The sequence below is a fragment of the Artemia franciscana genome, chromosome 6, assembly GCF_032884065.1.
Source record: "Artemia franciscana chromosome 6, ASM3288406v1, whole genome shotgun sequence".
NCBI lineage: Eukaryota > Metazoa > Arthropoda > Branchiopoda > Anostraca > Artemiidae > Artemia > Artemia franciscana.
Genome location: NC_088868.1, coordinates 37,870,985 through 37,892,079, shown reverse-complemented (window position 1 = coordinate 37,892,079; position 21,095 = coordinate 37,870,985). Strand labels below are relative to the sequence as shown.

Genomic DNA, 21,095 nt, shown 5'->3' with positions numbered 1-21,095 from the left:
GTTTCCTTGTCTTTTCTATAGACTTGACGATTTCACATGTTTATCCATTTAAAAAAAGATATAGCATTGACGTCACAATCCTCAAATAATCTTTTTATTTGGGGGTTATAAAGTGCCAGCCCACGGACAAGTAATCCTGAGCGTTTGTGGGGATAATCCGACTAACCTCTGACGTCATATGTGTCTAAAAAAACGCTTGGATTAATCAGATTAGTAATCGGACAAGTAAACAAACGCACCCCTTATTGCTCTTAGAATACCTATGATTCAAGCCATTATTTTTTGGCCTCTGTAATTTTGTCGAAATTAGACGTCAATTTATTCTGAAAATATGTTTAATTAGAAACGTTAGAAGATTTTTTTGTGTTGACACAAATTGACAATCAAACAAGATGTTCTGAAGTGTTTCTTCCCGATACAATCAGACTCTGTAAGAGTCCAAAGGAAAATTTTGTATCTTAGGTACCCTCTATTCTAGAAAAACAAAATGGCCCATTAATTGGAAGTATAGTGCTGCAGAAAGGTAGCTTGTGGTTAAATTTTATTGGGACACTTTTATGGAGGAAAATGAAGTCAAACCAGTAGCTGGTCATTTTGCTTTGTGGCTTCATAAGCCTAAATTTCAAAAGAGGATCGCACGTATACGAGCGGTTGATTTGCTCAAACGTCAACTAAACAACAACAACATTTTGCTTTTCTTTAATGCAAGCTAATGCAATTCAACTATCATTGGTCCTTAAAAAAATAATACTAACCAGAAACAAGGTTGAACTACCTAACTAGACAATTTGAAATTACTGCTATTCTAAAGATGCTTCTGAAAGAAATTTACTGTGACTGGGGTATGAAAAATTTGCATTATTTGCAGTAAAAAAGTGAAATAATTTTCAATTTTTACAAGAAGAAAGGGTATTAACCCAGTGGTTCTAAAAAGCGAAAGGGCTTATTCAAACGGAAATTAAAAGCTCAAGTGCACTTTTTAAGTCCCCAAAACAATAAAGGGCAGCCATGCCCCCTCCCACACTCATTATTTTCTCAAAGTCACTTCATCAAAATTGTGACATAGCCATTTTGTTTAGCATAGTCAAAAAATCCAATAGCTATGTCTTTGAGGGTGACTTAATCCCCCACAGACCCCAGGGGAAGGGCTACAAGTTTTTAGCCTTACCCAATGTTCACACATAGTACTGGTTATCGGGAAGTATACAGACCACTTTCAGGGGGATTTTTTCTGGTGGGGGAAGGGATTAGATGAGATGATCTTTCAATGGAGGAATTTTTATGGGGGAAGGGATAAAAACAGATCTTTTCAATTGAAAGTAAGAAGCAGCATTAAAACTTAAAAAGAACAGAAATTATTACGAATACAAGGGGGTCCGTCCCTTAGTTCATTCTCTGCTCTTTGCACAATAGTTTTTTTAGTACTTTCAAAAGAGCTTTTTCTTCTAATTAAACGGTCTTTGTGATTCCGGGGTCCTCTCTTAAGGAATAGGAAAAAACTTGAGCTTTAGCGTAAAGAGCGAGCTATTGACTAAAGGATGAACATTCTCGTATACGTAATAATTTCTGTTTGAGAGTAAAAATCTAAGACATTCATGTTTGGAGTTAGAAATAATGGAACCTTTGAAAAATAGATTCTTGTCCTTCATATTAATAAAAAAAACTGAAAAACGCCACCGAAATGATGAGAAACTCTTACTACACAATTCTGATCGCGTTGCAATAACTTACGAAAACACAACTATGAAGTTTGATGCGATGTTATTGCTGAATGCAATCCGGTATTTTAATATCACAATGGCTGATCATAAGTAATTATTATTAAAATAGGAGCGACAGCACAGCCAACATGTGAGCAAGCAGTTTACCTGATCAGATTAAAACAGAAAATGTGCCGCGCTGGAAGAAAAAAAATATATAAATAGCAATCGTTCGCCGAGTCATGTGGCATATGAACAGTATATAAGAAGATAAATCTTGAAATGTCTTAACGGAGCAATGCCGGAAATAACTTGCAGATTACTTGTTTTAAATTTTATGAGACGTTTTAGAGTCTGTTTCGTATTCCATGTTTCTAACCTTTAAGTAATGATAATGAATTCTCAACTAAATACAAAAAAACTATTTTGCCGACAATTTTTGTTGTTTTACTATATTTATTATAGATATACCATTAATAAGAATACGAAATCTAATGAGATATATTCCTATTATTACTATTATTCTTGTCAGTTAATGCAACGCTCAGTTTGTTCGTATATTTTCCTTTTTATTTATAGAACAAATAATTTCTAGTGTCGAATGGAGCAGTTTTGTTAGAGGCTAATCATTGAACCCAGGAAGAAGATGGCAATGAGGTCAACAGTGGTCAATAAGACCACAAGCGTTTTGCAATCGGCAAACCGTCAGAATGTGCCAAACAGAGAGGCTTTTTAAACTTTGTTGGAAGCAGCGGTACCATTTTAAATTTCGCGGCACACGTGACTCACCCATCATTGAAGTTTAAGCAACTTTGAGAAATGGACACTAGAATTCTTGATAATAGAGACCAAGTTTCTGTTCTAAAGGATGAAATTGGTGAAAGATGCCAAGGACTATTTCTTGATTTCCTTGAAACGTAATTTTTTCATTATTGCTGCAATTGGTAGCAGTAGGCTAGCCTATCAGACTATGTGCCTGTTCAATCTGTTTGTGGGTAGGCTATCTCAAATTCTAGGTGGTAAAGGTTTAAACTGGAGATATTGAGACGTGAATGTGCTTATAAAATAATTCTTGCATAATATTAGCCAATGCAGAATAATAGGTAGCCTAGACTAAATGTCTTTACTAGCCTAGGCTATAGCTCCCCTGTAATCCCCCTCCTACCCCCTAATGTGTAAACATTTATGTAAAGTTCTAGTTTAGTGACCTTTGGCTATCTTGGAAAGGGGTTAGGTTAGGAACATGAAACTTTCAGGGATGTGTCTAAAGGATAAAGTATGTCCCAGGAAGGTATTTTGAAGTACCTACCTCCACTCCCTCTCCTTCTAGAGGGTTCTGACATTTGATGACCTTTAAAAATATGTGTGTTATAAAAGTGAATTGCAAAATAGATCTTTTGCTTGAATGAAGTACAACAGAATTGTTTTCAGCTTCACAACTTTGCTCAATCCCAATTTATAAGGTTTTCAAGATATGCAAATACATTTCTGTGACTGGGCTAGACAATGGCTCCTTGAATTTAATTTGAATAAATGTAAAGTTTTACATTTTGGCAATAAAAATCAAAAACATATTTAGGCAACACCATGCAAAACCAAATAACTGGTCAAAGAGAATCATTAGTTGCAGTTGCAGAGGAAAGAGACTTGGGTGTCATAGTTGACTGCCAGTTAAAGTTTTGAAGTCATACTGAAAAGAATTTAGCTTGCACAAACTGCAATTTAGATACAATTAAATTAACATTCACAACTAGATCTCCACAAACAATCACCAAGCTATACAAAAGTCTTGTCAGACCAAGGCTAGAAACTGGCATGTCAATTGCATCTCCCTTCTACAAAGTGGACAAGGACTTGATAGAGAAAGTACAGAGGAGAGCAACAAAGATAGTAGACAGGTGCCAACATCTTCCTTACCCAATGAGACTGCAAACTCTGAACTTATGCAGTATGATTTACCAAAGAAAAAGGGGTGACATGATTAACACTTACGAATGGATTCACAACAATCCAATTCATGGTCTCTTCTTCATTGATTCATCACAGCAGACAAGGGGTCATTCTAAGAAGCTCATAAAGGTCAATGCTCAGAGGAGGAAATGCCATCACTTCCTAACCAATTGGGTGGTAGACCAGTGGAACTCCTTGAGCAATCATACTGTATCCAGTAAGACTGTCAAAGAATTCAAAGTCTCACTTGACAAGGAATGGAGGCTGGAATGGAACACCTTGGAGTCCTGGACCAGAACATAAACCCTAGTCAATAAAACCAACTCAATATTCAAAACAATTCCAAATCAATCCACATGTCGATTTTTGAAGAATTGCTGAGCAGTGCTACAGGATGGAAAATCTTTCAATTGCTCCAAGTTGCAATTTAAGGTAATTTCGTAATTTTTAAAAAGAATTGATAGGTCTCAAAATTCTACTCAAATAGCAGAAATTGCATTTTGAGAGCTAAAGGCATAGAAAAAGCAACTGGTAATTGAAAATGAATGTAAAATGTTGTTTTGTCAAAATTTCAATAGGTATAGACCTATCATGTAGGCAAATTTCAGGGCCCTCTAGAGGAAGAAGGAGTGGAGGTGGGTACTTTAAAATGCCTTCCCAGGATATCTTTTAGCCTGTAGATCCATCCTTGAAAGTTCCATTTTCCTAACCTAACCCCTTTCCAAGATAGCCAAAAGTCATTAAACTATAATTTTAGCAACATTGGGCTAATTAGTTTCACATTTTAGCCCAAAGTATGGTAAAATTCACGTTTAGCTACTTTTTGTGTTTTTTGAAAGAAACTATGTTAAGAAAATGAAACTTTCAGGAATGTGTCTGTAGACTCAAGCATGTCCTGGGAGGGTGTTTTTAAGTATCTACCTCCATTTGTTCTCCCTCTAGAGAGTAAGGACCTTTGATAACCTTCAACAATCATTGTGTTAAAAAAGAGAAGCCTTGTAAAACAGATCATCTGCCTCATACTTTTAATTTATAAGGTTTCAAAGATCTACAAGTACATTTCCTAAATTTAGAAAAAAAAACCATTGACATAGTGGCTTAAAATTGTACTCAAATAACAGTAATTGTATTTCCAAAAATAAAGCCGGAGAAAGGAAAAGGATAACTGAAAATTAAGTTAAAATGTTTTTTTCAAAATTTTATGAGGTACATTTTGCATAAAGACAAACTTGTCAAGTAGGTCTCAGCAAATCTCTAAGAATTAGAAATCAGAATAAGTTCAACATAGAGGCATGGCTATACCTTCTAGAGTATGTTTGTGGCACTGAATTTATTATTGAAAGTTTTATTTTTCTCTTTCCAAGATAGCAAAAAGTAGCTAAACTAGAATTTTACCAAAAGCATATATTTCTTGTACATTCTGCCACCTGTTGCTCTTGTTTTTTGATTAGTCACAGTTGCTTTAGTTTATGGGTACCCAGGTTGAAACAAGAGAGATGCACGGGAAATTTATATTGTGGTTTACATATTTGTACAATAGGTAAGAGGTGTAAAGTAGGGTAAAAAACCAGGATCCAACTGAGCAAAATTGTGTAAAAAAATCCCACATCTTGTTACCAAATGGTAGTTGAAAAAAATTATATATGCCTATAAATAGCTAAAAGCCAAAGCTATGCATCAATATAGTTACTGTAAAAATTACTTAGATTCAACGCTTGAAATTATAGTTTATGGAAATACAAACTATCCTATTTTGATGTATATGTCCTTTCAGTTTCAGTTTTACTCATATACTAAAAGAAAGCTCATTCTCTTCTAAAAATACAACTTCTATTGCTTGATATTTACTCTATAAATTGTGAATACTAAATACAAATTTTTCTTTTCAATTGCTTGTCAAAACAGAGACCACATTATAATTTATGCTCACAAATGATTGGGGAAAATTTCACCAATTAGCCAGGACTCTTGTTACTACCCTCACATTGCATCATGCTGTTGTAAAATAGGGGTGGTCCAAAAACCTATCTATATTTTTTTGGAATGCCAAAGAAAATTGATCTTTCCCAAAAAGTGGTCTTTTATCTTACAATAGAGATGTTGTTAAAATGTGTTAGCTATAATTTTTCTATAGCCTATATTATAAAGTAAGAATTGTTTTCTTAATATGTTTCCTTCTCAATACCCCTTACTCTAAGCCTTTGCCTTCTAGTTTGCTAAGGGAGCTTTAAAGACTAGTAAAATCTATATGAGAGGTTTTTTGCTATCTCATAAAATGGTTAAGATAATCTTGAACTAAGATTCTTAGGCTACTTTGCATTGCCTAAGCACTTGCCTCTTCCTAAAATTTTTTAACATAAGAGTAGCCTTGTACAATTTCACACTTTTCAAGTATGACGCTTTCTATGATAACAGTTGTATCTCTGTCTCCTTCTTTGAGACCAGATATAGCCTCAGGCTATACAAAAAAAACTTTACCATTCTAATATATATAATAATATAAATTTGTTACCCACAAAAAAAAAACCTGTGGATTAAAAAATTGAATAGAGAAAAAGGTTCAAAAATAATATTAAATATTACATAGTAAGAGAATTAATTAGCCGACCTCAGAAAGGAAAAAGTAAAGAATGGGGTCATAAATAGAAACAAAATTAAAGGTTCTCAAACAAAGTATCAGCAAGACCATTTATTTGAGATGGTATGTCAATAAAATAAAACCTATCCTCTAATTCACTATTACTTGCTTAAAGTTTTTATTCACCATCCAGTAGTTGACCTGCCTGTTCAAGCCCTCTGTTTCCTTGATGGGTTTGTAGTTGGTTTATATTTAAGTTATGTTGACTACTCAGTAAATGCATTGAATTTGTTGTTCTGTTTCTCCCAGAAAGGGCAGATTTTCTATTTTGGCTTTCATCTTGAACATCTGGATGGCATCTCCTTGCTTACATCTGTACAACAGAACTGGCAGCTTGAGTGTTTTTAGGTGGTCTTTGTATGGCTTCCCTTTTAGGCCTGGTATCATTCTGGTTGCTCTTACCTTTTCCACAGCTGTGCAGTCCCCAATATAGAATGGTCCCCAGACTATGTTTCTGTACTCAATGATTGGCTGGGCTAGAGTTTTGTATTGATGGGTGAGCGTCTTCCTGCTGAAGTACTTGAAGGATTGGTGGATCAAGGACAGTACCTTATTAGCTTTGTTGGCTGTGGTGTTGGTTTGGAGGTGAAATTTGAGCTTGTCATCAGTGATGATGCCAAGGTCTTTTCCTTTACCTTTTACTGGCATAGTGTGTGTTTTGCCCAGCTTGTCTCAAATCATGGATGAGGGGAGTAGCTGTCTTTTAGGGCATCTAAATTGTCTTGACTGTTGTATATAGGCTACAGTAGATCTTTTTATTGTCTGCATAGATTTTGTGGGGGCTGCTTAGCCCTGTGGTGGCAGAGTTTAAGTGGTGTAGGAACAGTGTAGACCTGAGGGTGCTGCCCTGAATGACACTGCTTTTTACATGACTTTGATCAGAGAAAATTCCATTCTTTGTTTGATTCTTTGATTCTTATTTGCTGGGATTGGCTTTTGAGGAAATCCTCTATCTAGGTGGTAATGGAGAGTGCCAGGTTGACAATTTTGAGCTGGTTTAGTAATTCAGAGTTATGGACTGAGTCAAAGGCCCTTTCCACATTCAAGAATACTGCAAGAACAGACTTTCCACTCTCAATGGCTTCCGTCCAGTCATTCAAGGCTTAAAGAAGTGCAGTTGTGGTGCCCTTTCTTGGTAGAAAGCCAAATTGGTTTGAGTTGATCAGCTTATTTTCCAATACATGTTCAATGCTGCCCCCTCTATAAAATTCTCTCCATGAGTGTACAGACCAGGCTTGTCAAGCTGATATGTCTGTAATTCTTGGCTTTGGTTTTTAAACCTTTCTTGAAGATTAGGGTTACTGTAGCTGTCTTCCAATCAGTGGGTAGTTTCCCCTACTCTAGCAAGAACTGAAGTATGTATAAGAGGGGCACTTTAGCTTCTTCTTTTCCTTTGGTTAGCCGTTTGGCATGGATGCCATCTGGTCCAGGAGACTTGTTGGGCTTCAGTTGGTTCAGAACATGTGCTGGGGTGATTTGGATCTCATTCATCTTGGGGCTATTTCTGGCAGCTGTCTCAGTTTGTTTGGCTATCTGGGAGGTGTAGATGGAGCTGAAGAAGTCATTGAGGAGTTTCACTTTTTCTTGGTCCTCTGATACAGTGCCACCATCCTTGTTGACCAGGTCAGGCACCCCTTGGTAAGAAATGATTTCGGAGTTTACATGCTTCCAATTTTTGGAGGCTGTTTTGATTCAGATGCTATCTTCCTTTCAGTTGCTCTGTTATTTTTCTTGATAAACTTTGAACTGAATTTTTGCCTCTTTGTATTCTTCATGGTCTGAGATTAAACCAGTCTTCCTCCATTTCTTGAACTTTCTAGATTTCCTGTTGATAAGCCATTTCATCTTGGAGTCTAGTCTGGGGAGGGTTTTGGAGCAAGTGTTTTCTTCCATTTTGCTGCAGACACAATAGACCATCCAATGACATCCTTCAAGATGGCCATCTTTTCATCAATGCTTTCTGCAACTTTGACTTTTTCCCAGTCAACAGCCTGCATTTCTTATCTATACTTCTGGAAGTCAACACAGGCGTATTCCTGTTTGCTACATTGGAAGCGTTTGGTTGAGCTTGGCATACTAATTGTTGTCATAAGACAGCAGTGATCACTTTTCCCAAGGAGAGGCAGATGCTTAACATCTAGTATGTTGTCAGGGTTTGTTGACAGTATCAAGTCCAGTATGTTTTCAGTCTGTACCATTACAATAAATGAAGCAACAATTTACAATATTGGAAGTATACCACTTGTAGAGTACCACAGTGCTTCTGCCAGAGCAAGTGGGCAGTACTGTAATAGTCTCTTGGCTTGTATTATTTGTTTGTAGCCTATCTATTTCTCATCATTAATTAGTTCATTGTATCAAATGATGTAAGGTAAGCCTGTTGGAGTTGGAAGATTTCTCCTGGGAAGCTCACGCTATAGCTCAGTGGTGAAACTTAATTCTCTGTGAATATTTTCTCCCAATTTAGTCTTCCTTATCATGCCAATTCTATTCTCCCTCTAATGAGACCTGACATAACTCTAGGCTATGTATAAAAATTTATGAAGAAACACTATAATAAAAAATGTCATGCTCAAGAGTGAGTATAAGAATAAAGCAATGAAGTTCCCACTAGTGATTGGTTTTGAACAATTCCCTATTCAAGAGTTTTTGTTTCCACCCCTTCAATGCTATAAGTGCCAATCATATGAACATATTTCAAGTGCATATATAGATGAAATTAGCATACTTATTGGTTGTATAATAAACACTATAGAATTTTGATTGTGTATGATGCAAACATGACACAAGAAACTGGTCAAGCAACTTCTTTATACTGCAAAATTAGCTTTGGCTTGGTTGAAAAATAAATTGTAGCTATATCTTATTTAAGTATTTAGTTGGTATTTTGGGTTTTGTTAGGTTAGTATAATATATGCTATGCTTTACCCCCCCCCCCCTATTGTTCAAATATATAGCCCAAATTTGTTTCTAAACTATTATATTTTCATCATATTTTGTTTGATTTCATTAGTGTTAATCACACTTCACTTCCTGAGTGTTTATTATATAACCAATAAATGCCAAGATTTGTTGTTCCATCTGTGGAGAAAACGGTCATAAGAGCTCTAAAACAGCCCCCTGCCAGAAACCAAAAGAATGTGGTCTTTGCAAATCAGACAGCCACCTAAGTTACAGTTGCATATGCCTTATTGCACAGGCTCTGCTGAAAGGTAAATCTAGTTCAAAATGAGATTCAGATGCCAAATGTTGTTATAAAATATTAATGGGAAAGTTACCAATCAAATCCAAATTTTCTCACAGTTTTTGCAGTCCCATGACCTAGCTCTGATTCAGGAGCATTTCCTGCTGGGAGACTGCCAAAACCTGTTACCACTATTTTCTAATTTTTGTATCCTCTTTTGTAGTGCACTTGTGAGACTGCAAGGCAGACCATCAGGCAGGCTTGCTATCCTATCCTGATTCCCTTGCAAGCTATTAGCAGATACTGATTACTTCATTGCTGCTAAACTTGTTTGCTAAAAATGTTTATCTGCCTACAAATTATAACAACAAACAATCTGATTCACAATTTGTGTCTGCCTGCAACCTTTTAGGCAGGTCTCTTAGAAAAGTTGCCTCAAAATTATCAGCAGAGATTTTGATATAGATATAACAAACACAATGTCTCTCCAATTGCAAATCTTTTGGGGCTGCGTTCCTTACAACTATTGTGTATGGCTTAAGAATGATAACTTTACATATATTAGGCTGATGTCCTCAACTTCTTACTTAGACCATGTTGTTGCTTTGTTTGGCAGTCATGGGGTCAAGTTTTAAAAGGATTCTGCTTTGACTACCTTCTTATCTGTATTTGCTTTTACTCATCCCCACCTATGGCTCAAAATACAGAATTGAACTGTTTTTCTTACCAAGATTGGAAAAGTGTGTCAAGTGAGTCTTTAAGTAAAGTCTGTGATGAGATGCTCAGCAAAATTAAAGTGCCTTTCAATCTTTAATGCAATTGTGAAAAAGAAAAATCTTCCTCTGGTGTTGATTCTATTTCAGCAAGGCAAAAAAGGCACTTCTCTGTGCACTTTATATCACCCTATTACCATACTATGTACTGTTTTCAATCTCTTTGAATTTATTTATTTTTTGATGAGAGATATTAAAGAAAATTGTTCCACACCTCCTTGTCAGTTTGGGTACCAGCGTGGCTTAGGTAGACAGCATGCTCTCTTTCTGCTTATAAATGTGCTGAAGGATATTGAAGAGAGGTGATTTCTTGGTCTTATATGCACTTGATGTTGCAAGAGCTCTTGACTTGTGTATATTTTTGCAGGTTTTGCTTGAGGCCCTTTTGAAAGGTGCTGATGTTTAAGATACATATATAGAAATCTGAAGGCTGGAATTAAAGGAAGAGTACAAACACATTGGTTTTAGCTTTAATACTGATAAAACAGTTGCTCTGTCATTCAACTATAAAGGGAATAGAGACTCAATAAGTCTATCCAGCTCTGAGGTTCCTTTTACTAGCAGCTTTTCATATTTGGGCATGCCTATTGGAGCAAACTGAAAGAAAATATAAACCTAGCCATTAAAAATTATGCCAGTAAGATCTGGGCTGCAAATGTCTCCCTGGCTTCAAATGTTTGTATCTAATTTGAGTTCACTGTTCTCAGCTATATAATAGCCTAACAGTTCCTCACTTACTTGCCCTTGCTCCTCTTTAGTTCATCTCCTTTACTTTAAATTTGCGAAGTATTTATTGGACCTTCTAACTTAGACAAGTAACTCTTTTCTGCAGAGAAAGTACCAGATGGGGTTATTGAGAAGCATATTTGCGATTTCTCTACCAAATGCCAGAAGTCTTCCCATCTTCGGTCATTTCTGTTTGTACCTTACCTTAAATTGCAGCTTGGAGTGATATAAGGATTTCTATCCTTGTGATGCTCCAGTGATTAAAAAAAAAATCATTTGGTGTAGATATTGGTTGTTGATCTAGACTCTTGTGGAAGACCCTGTAGGTTCCTAATTGTAAAGAAACTCCTGGTAGCTTGTTTGTAGTTATCAAAGTGCATTTTTATTTCTGTTGTCTCTTTTTTTTCTTGATTTTTACTCTGTCTTTTTCTGGGTTGTCTGCCCGGTTTTTTGTGATGGGTCATAAATAAAATGACGATGATGAACAATCAGAGAGGGTAGGTTATTGTTAGGGCCTGGCTGATTGGGCGGTAATAGACTGGGGACCCGTTATCTTGAGTTTACAGTTATATCTATCCCAATAAGTGGTGGGAAACTAGGATGCAATTATCACAGTAGTGATGCTTGATTTTGATTAAATAAAAAAAAACAAGGATTTTTAACTGAAAGTAAGGAGTGACATTAAAACTTAAAACGACCAGAAATTACTTCGTATATGAAAGAGGCTGCTTCCTCCTCAACGCCTCGCTCTTTACGCTAAAGTTTGACTCTTTCTCTCAATTCTTCTTTTTAAAACAGTAAAAAAAACTGTTATAACTGAACTTACTTTCAGTTAAAAAAACTTGTTTTTTTTTATTTAATTTCTGAACGTTTTTGAATCAATGCATGTTTTGATTTTGGCTCTCCGCTGAGGAATAATTAAAACAAAATTTGCATTTTTTTTTTTGGCTAAATTGCTTTCTCATAATTTTGATCAAATGATTTTGAGAAAAAAAGAGCGGAAGAGGAAGCCTAGTTGCCCTCCGATTTTTTGGCTAATTAAAAAGGCAACTAGAATTTTTATTTTTTTACGAATATTTTTATCAGTAAAAGATTTACGTAACTTATAAATTAGCTTACGTAAAGAACTTTTGTATTCTCATATTTTTATTACATATATAAGGGGATTCGCCCCCTTGTCAGATCCTCGCTCTTTACACTAAAGTTTAAATTTTGTCCCAATTCATTAAGAATGACCCCAGAATCACAAAAGCCGTAGAATAAATAGTTGAAATTACTAAAAATACTTTAGTGTAAAGAGCGAGGTATTAGGAGGAGGTGAGCCTCTCAAATGGGTAATAATTTCTGTTTGTTTTAAGTTTTAATGCTGCTCCTTACTTCTAGCTGAAAGAACTTTTTCATATTTATTTTTTCATTGTTTTTTTTTAAATAATGCTAGTAAATCCTGCGCTCCCTTCATGGAGATTTTCTTCCCCCATGACAAATTATCGAAGGAAAGTTCCCCCAGCATATCCCCCTCTTCTCAACCCCTCCCTCAACCAAAAAAATCCTCCTGAAAACGCCTGTACACTTCCCAATAACCATTACTATATGTAAGCACTGGTCAAAGTTTGTAACTTGTTGCCCCTCCCACGGGGATTGTGGGGGGAGTAAGTCGTCCCCAAAGACAAAGTTATAAGGTTTTTCGACTACGCTGAATAAAATGGCTATCTTAGAATTTTGATCCGTTGACTTTGGTAAAATAATTAGCGTGGGAGGGGGCCTAGGTGTCCTCCAATTTTTTTGGTCACTTAAAAAGGGCACTAGAACTTTTCATTTCCGTTAGAATGAGCCATCTTGCAACATTCTAGGACAACTGGGTCGATACGATCACCCCTGGAAAAAAAACAAACAAATAAACACGCATCCGTGATCTGCCTTCTGGCAAAAAATATAAAATTCCACATTTTTGTAGATAGGAGCTTGAAACTTCTACAGTAGGGTTCTCTGATATGCTGAATCTGATGGTGTGATTTTCGTCAAGATTCTATGACTTCTAGGGGGCGTTTCCCCCTATTTTCTAAAATAACGCAAATTTTCTCAGGCTCGTAACTTTTGATGGGTAAGACTAAACTTGATGAAACTTATATACATTAAAATGCGATTCTTTTGATGTAGGTATTGGTATCAAAATTCCATTTTTTAGAGTTTTGGTTACTATTGAGCCGGGTCGCTCCTTACTACTGTTCGTTACCACGAACTGTTTGACAGTGCCAAGTAAGGAATTGAATAGTAAGCCTGCTATTTAATTCAGAAAAGGAACCTTAGGACAATACTACCATAGTTCAGTAATACCTTAAGGAATGGTATCAGAGCCTAAATTATGTCCTAGGAAGGTCTTTAAAAAAAGCTGAGTAAAACCAAAATTGAGAAATTTATCCAGATTAAGACACTATTGCACCTGTATTCTGTGTAATTTTGAGAGCCATAGAGATAGGGAAAAATCTGAAACATGAATTCACTCTCCTAACTCAACTTTTGCAGGATATCAAAATCCCCAATAAAATATTCTGTTGATTATATAGAAGAACTTTCGCCCTTATATATTTGACTTGTCAAATAACTGATTTACCCCCCCCCCCCCTACACTCTGCTTTACAATTATTTAACGTTTATTTTACAAATTTTTAGCTTTCTTTTTTATAGTTCCTTTTTAAGAATTAAATTATGTATTGTAATTTTTAGTCTCAAGACCGAATTTTCCTTGTGGTTTATTTGGTTTATTCCCTTTTAATTTTATCAGTTCTAATTATTTTGAAATCTTTCAACACCTTTTAGACACTTCAATAATTTTTTCCTGTCCAATCTTAATATCTTTGCTTGCTTTTTTTTTGTGTTTATTGATTCCAAATTGCGAATTTGGCCCAACTAGCCTTGCAGTAGCCATTTATTAGAAATAAATGTTACCCCTAGTGCAAAGACATTACCCTTAGGGACTCCATTGCCCAAGACCATGAGTGAATCAATATTCATTTTTCTCATAACCATCTAAGAATTAAACTTTGTTGGTTTTTGTTCTGTAGTCCAGACTGTAATTGGCCAAAAGCTTATTGCAACAAAAAAAGTACAAGAAATATATAACAGTGAGAAGAAATCTACTAAACGATTGTGAGAAAGGAAAAGAAAGAAGATTGACACACATTTTAACATAACATAAGTTTAGTTTTCTCTCCACCCCTTTACAGTTCCACTAGGGGGACACAGCCAGAAACTTCAAATTCCTAGAAGCCAACAATATATTCATCAAAACTTCTTTACTATTTGCTCTGGACCACTATTGAATAATCTATCAAATTTCACTATTCAATCCAAGACTGCTGAATCTTCAACATCAGAGAAACGTGAAATAGAAGCTAACTTGGGGTGCTGCCAGACCAGATGAATTTCACACCCCCAAAAATTCTGCAGGAGGTTCAACTCCACCTTATCTTGCTGGTCAATGTTATTTAAAACAATAACTAATATGCTGAATTGGAATCTTGGGCACAAAATGAGGACTGTAGCCACCTCCCCTTAAGCAATTCCTTGCTAATATTACAGAAAGAGTTTGAAGTATGTCTACTATGAATTGGGAACATGAAATCTTATTTTTTTGAGTTGGCTAAGTGTAAAGTGAAACAGCTACATACTTAAAAAAATAAGGAAATACAATAATTCAGTTTCTTGAAAAAATAAAAAAAACCGCATGGAGTTTTGGCAGTAGCAATTTGTTAGTAAAGACATTAAAAAAAAGAAAGGGAGGTGAAAAGATAAAAATAAAACTAAAAACATAGCTAATCAAAAAAAAGGTGGTACCAAACAACAAAGCTAAATAACATTTAGCTTTTTTAAGTGTTGTTGTCTTTGGAAATCAACAGGTATTTAACATTGAAATTTGATAAATGAAAGGTATTGCTGAATTTAACTAATTTGTTTTGCTTGTTTATATTAACATGACAACACTGGCAAAATGATATACTGCTCTAAAAGCTCCAGAGGTTTAAAACGACCAGGGCCGCTATTGTAACTATGTAGCACTGGGGCGGGCACGATGGCAGATTCCTCTCATTTTTTTAATCTTTATAATGGCTCTTTATTTCTTGATAGAGAGATTTTTTCTAACCTCTCTAGTATCTCTAGTGACTGTTACAGTTTCCACTATAACCAGTTAATTCACATGTCACTACAATGAAAAAAGGAAGGTATAAACTTAAATTAAACAATTTTATCTGTGTCAGGATTAAATATTGCTGAAAAAGTTTCTCCAACATACAACTATCAAGTCAAACTATGGATTCTAAAAGAAATTAATTAGATCAACTTTTTCCAAGAAAAATAAAGAGCCCCATTCTCCTTGACTGCAGCAAGAATTCGGGACTCAGGGAGAAGTTACCATAGAAAAAAACCAACATATCAGTGGAAATTTTGTGTGCCTAATCTGCAGTTCTACTTGTGACATCTTGCGATGTTTCAGTTTTTGAAGACCACCAAAATCTGAAGTTAAAAACTTTAAAATACAAAAAAAAAAAAAATGCATTTTCAGTGAAAGTACCTCTCCAAAATCTATTTTCAAATGAAAGAGGAGGGGGGGGGACATACACTATTTGTGAAATTAATTTAAGAAACCAATGTAGGGACAAGCATATCCAAGGGCTAATACCAAAGTTCCATTTCTGTTTCTTACCTTGACTCTCATGACTTGCTCCTTAACACCAATTGAAGCTCAATGATGAAAATATGCTTTCTATAGTATTGTATATAGATGGCACTAGAAATAGCAAAAAAAAAATCTAGTTTGAAGACTTACTTTGCCATTCAACTCTTGCCAGGTATGAATTGGGTTGTAATATTTTGGTTGGGTTTTGTAATTGGCATAATTGGTTGTAACAGGGGCCATTCCACTAGTTACCATCTACCCATTGAATTCACATGGAAGATTAAGGAAATTACCATCTTTTATATCAGACAGTTCAGGAAATGAACTATAAGTAAGGAGCAACATGGCTCAAAATCCAAAAAAAAAAACAGAATCTAAATCTAATTCTTGGCCAAAATCTAAAAAAACAGAATCCAAAAAAATCTAATTTTTGGCCAAAATCTAAAAAACAGAGTTTTGATAACAATAGATACATAAAAAGATTTAAATTTTTATGCTGATTCAAAATATTTAAAATTTATTAAGTTTATTACCCATTAAAAGTTACAACCCTGAGGAAATTTGTCCAATTTTTTAAAAAGGGGAAAACATTCCCAAAAGGTCAAGCAATCTTAATAAAAATCACACCATCAGATTCAGCATATCAGTAAACTGCTGTAGCAGCTTCAAGCTCCTATATACAAATATGGGTAATTTTGCATTTTTTGCCAAAAGAGAAATCATGGATGTGTGGTTATTCTTATTTATTTTTTTTTTCCAGGCGTGATGATATCAAACCAGTGATCCTAGAAGATCGGGAGAGGGTTCGTTTGATCGGAAATCAAAAGTTCTAATGTACTTTTTAAGCAACCAAAAATAGAGGAGGGCATCTAGCCCCTCTCCCCTGTCCCTCTATTCCCCAAAGTTGTGCAATAAAAATTTTGAGATAGATATTTGGTTTAGCATAGTTGAAAGCACCAGTAGCTATGCCTTTGGGGGTGTCAGGACTGCTCCTTCCACAGATGGTTGTGAAAGGGCTGTAAGCTACAAAATCTCCCCTTTGTTTATGTATAGTATTTATTGTTGGAGAGTATACAGACATCTTATTTGGGGGTGGGGGTGAATTTCTTGCTTGGCGGGATGAACTTTATTGAAAATTTTGTGGGGTGAGCTTTTCAGGGGAAATTTTACGCTAGGAGAATGGCCCAACTCCTTTACAAAATTCTTTTTATTTGTCTTCCTTTGTCTTTGTTGACTAAGTTTAATATGTGGATGTGTTCAGAAAGAATTTTTTAGTGGGGTTGAGATTGTTTGGAAGAGTTTTCCATTGGGGGAGGGGGAGGATTGTCCATGGAGTAGTTTTTGGCGTTAGCAACTTTCCACTGGAGATGAGGAGAATTCCAGGGAAAATTTCCATGGTAGGGTGTATCTGACAGCCCTCCCCTCAAGAAAAAATTACATTCTGTTTTCTAAATCTTATTTAATCTGCTTGGTATTATCATTCATCCCTTAGTCCCTACTCAAAAACTGCATTGAAAGAGCTAGAATAAACTTAAAGTAGCACCTTAAAATACCACTTTTTAAAGGAATTTTGTATTTACTGATGGTTGCCCCAGGGACCCCAGTCATCCCCCCCATAATTATTGTCAGAGTGCGCCACTGTTTATGATCATAAATCTAAGGTTATAAGAATGCTGGTGAATCAAAAATAAAGACAAGATCACAATTTCTATTGTAACATGTCTGCCATATTTAGTAAAAAACTGGCAAATAATAATTTAAGGATATATTTTTATTCAACATTTTAATTTTGAATTTTTAAAAAAAAATTAAATTTTGAAGGTGAGTTAGTAAATTTCAACAAGGCCAAAATTATGGACAAGCTTGAAAGGAATACTTTGACACTGAAAAAAGAGAGGATTATTTTTTTTTTAGTGTAAGAGATATTCAATATTTATGAAATATTGGCAGATAGTAATTAAAGGATATATTCAATATTTTTATTTTAAGGTTCAATTTTGAAGGTGAGGCAAAATATTTCAACAAGGCCAAGAGTATGGACAAGCCCGAGAGAAATACTTTGACTGTGTCATTCCCAGATGTTGAAGTTCACAACCCACAGTTAGGGAAGATCATAACTGAGGAGTATATTAGGTATTTTAGTTTTTTAACTTATAAGCCCTATTTTAGCAAGGCTGCTGTATATAATTGTTCCTGAGCCTTAATATTGTTTAAAATTAATGCTTATTAGTAGTAAGTAATTAACATTCAGTAAAATTTCTAGTTATTAGAATTATTGCTCATTAATTTTGAATCATTAATATTGAGTTAAATTAATATTTAGCAATATAATGCGCATAAATAATAAGTAATTAGTGTTGACTTTAATTGATATTGAGTAAAGTCAATGCACACTAATTGGGTGTAATTATTATTGGGCTAAATTACTTTAATCTATTAGGCTATATTTCTAATGATTAAAATCTATGTTCATTAATGATTAGTAGGCTAAATGCTCATTGATAGTGAGTAATTAATATTAAGTAAGATGAATGCTAATTAATAGTGATGTGTTAATGTTGGGAGCCTTAATTTTATTGGGGAGAAATAGGGATTTGAGGAATAGCAAGGGGGTTGGGTTGTAGAGGAGAGATGATAACGAGCAAAAATCAAACTTTTCCAGTGAATATGGAGAGCCCTACTAAAAAAGAGTAACAAATTTAGTTCTCCTTTCTTTTGAGAACCCAGAGTCTTCGAGCTGTTTTTAGCTCTCAAAAGGTACTACAAAGTCTGGTTTTTGCAAGCAATTCGAGAGTCTCCAAGCCCTTTTTAGTTCTTAAAAGGTACTACAAAGCCTGTTTTTGTCAATAAATTTGAGTCTCCAAGCCCTTTTTTACTCTCAAAAGGTATTACAAAGCCTAGTTTTGCCAACAAATTCGAGAGTCTCTTAGCTCTTTTTTAGCCCTCAAAAGGTACTACAAAGCCTAGTTTTGCCATCAAATTCGAGGATTTCAGCCAATTGTGTAGAGCTTACCTTTTCCCAGTTTAATAAATTTCTCCCTCCAAATTTAATCTCCCTTCTATTCCTTTTTTTCTGCTATTTACTGGAATCAAGATTTTTCATGCTAGCCTTTGCATTATTTGAATACAAACCCATTCAAAACCGATTTTTAGTTAGTAGTCAAATTAGATTTCCACAACGCCTAACTTCCACAAGTTTGAACTTGTTTAAGGGTGACTAATCAAGATATTAAAAAAAATATACATATATAATTGCTACCATCTTCAGAATTCTGGTATCAAGTTATGGTGTTGGCTGATTAACATTTGAATAATTACTTATGCTTGATTTAATGCAATCATTATCCCTGAATTTTGTGGTGTTTTTTCAAATTTGTTTGAAAGAAAACTTGTGTCTTAAAGAAAGTATATTGTTGGGGAGGTTATTTTTACTGAAAGAAATTTAGAAAAAACCTACAAAAATTGAGGGATACTTATTTATTTCGAATCCGTCATAAAATACAAAAGTACACAAAGGCGCAGTATATAGAGAAAACGACAGAAAAAGGAATAAGATAAAGAAAAAAAGAGACATCACAACTATCAGAACAATTAATAAAGAACATCTATAAAATACTGAACAACATTTACATACACTAAACTTTAAATATGAATCTATAAGAAGGGGATACCATGAATGAATACTGATGTTGCGATTGTGTTTCAAAATAAGTTTTGATAGAGCTATTGCTGGGGCGACTATCTTTCAATTACGGATTAATACTGAATTTTGGGTCCAAGGGGGTAAATGAATTAAATATTTTGCAAACTTGATATATAGTGAACAAAGTTTACATTTATATCTTTGTGAGAAAATCTTCCAAAATGGTGCTCTGTATAAAAATATGGTAGTGTTGTTGAATTATATAGTGTAGCAAGGATTATTCGGTTGAAACGTTTTTTATTTTGGAAAACTGAAGTATAAGACGCACCACTTTTTTTCAAGGTGGGAAATAAGCAGGAAACAGATTTGCTTTAGGGATGGGCTAATTGACAGACAAAGATAAATAAGTTTTTCAGCTGGCTTTCCTAAAGAATGTTGGACTGATGATGTGGGACCTGGATTATCCCAATTAAAAGGAACAATCTCAGATTTCTCAGAGTTAAATTCCAGCCCGAATTTAGAATATTCATTCTCAAGTATGCTGAAGTGTTCTTCGATGCTCTGTAATGACCTGCTAAGATTAAGGACACTAAGGTCCGCGTCACAGACAATGCCACGTTTTTTGCTGCCTCAATGGATGAGGGTATGCATTGTGATTGAGCGCCTAGGGCACTGTTGTTAAAAAGAGTAGAGAAAGTGATAGCACCTTGACGCGTACCTTTACAAGCAGAAACAAAACTATTCAGTTCATTCGGTGGGTTAGTGGAGCAAGAGAGTATTTCGTGGAGTACATATTAGATTAGATGAATTCAAGACTGGTAAATTTAATGGATTTGTAATTTTAATCCGTACTTTAAGTCGCAAATATAAATTTCTCGAGATACGAATAATAGAGAGCTTTTTGCCGTACGAAGGAGCATGGCTCCATGCACTAATGACTCCAATGCATGCCTAATATCGTGCGCTGCTATAACGAGGCCTTCTTCAGCCAGTTCAGCCTCCATTAGGACATTAGCTACAACACTGTAGGCATCAACGCACCCTATTTTATTCTGTAAACCAAACTGTTATGACGGAACGCTACATTTCTCCTTTAATTCTTCTGCATAAAGCAGCTCAGACGGTTTGCAGAATGTAGTAGAGATTGTTGTAAGCCTAGAGATCGAGCACTGAATGTTAGATTTGCCTTTCTTGGATATAGGAGTGAGATCACCATTGCAAAAGACGACGGTAATGTAAAAGTGTCAAAAATCATCTGCTTGAGCAATCCTAGTTGTGACATGAGCAAAGGGGGTCTTTGGATAACATAAAATGCACTAATATTATCTATAACGAAGCTGTCCGTTTGAGCTTGGAGACTGTCGTAATTGCGGTTTGCATTGTAACAACATAGTGAGACTCCAGGTAAAAGGTAAAAAAAGGTAAAGGATACGGCATTAGACTTTACATTCCGGACCGGCGGTGCTGATCTCCGTTTCTTGGCCCTTCAGCCAGGAAGTGCAATGGGGGGTTGGGGGCCAGCCATCCTGTGCTTTCGCACACCCTTCCTGTTTACCTTCCCCAGATTTCTCCAGGTACCCATTTGGAGCTGGGTCTACTCTGGCTAAGCCTACAGAGTCACGCCACTGACCCCCGTCCCAAACCAAAGAATCGGGTACACTGGGATTCGAACCCGCGTCCTCTCAGACAAGGGATCCCGAATCCAGCGCACCAACCTACTCCAGGTAAACAAATAGAAATTCATCAGGCTCGGATTCATACTTAGACTTTAAAGTTGGATCCGGTGCAGTGCATTTATTAGAAAAA

General features: G+C 35.4%; 1 protein-coding gene across 1 annotated transcript in view; it reads left to right on the top strand.

The window, feature by feature from the left end:
• The first annotated feature begins 2,431 nt into the window (after positions 1-2,431).
• The window catches only part of LOC136028385 (DNA replication licensing factor MCM6-like), an 85,301-nt gene continuing 66,637 nt past the window's right edge, over positions 2,432-21,095 (top strand). Inside the window, exons 1-2 of the mRNA XM_065706196.1 lie at positions 2,432-2,617; positions 17,636-17,779. Of these exons, the coding sequence (XP_065562268.1) occupies positions 2,520-2,617; positions 17,636-17,779 (242 nt within the window). The 5' untranslated portion in view covers positions 2,432-2,519. The remainder of the gene's footprint in view (positions 2,618-17,635; positions 17,780-21,095) is intronic.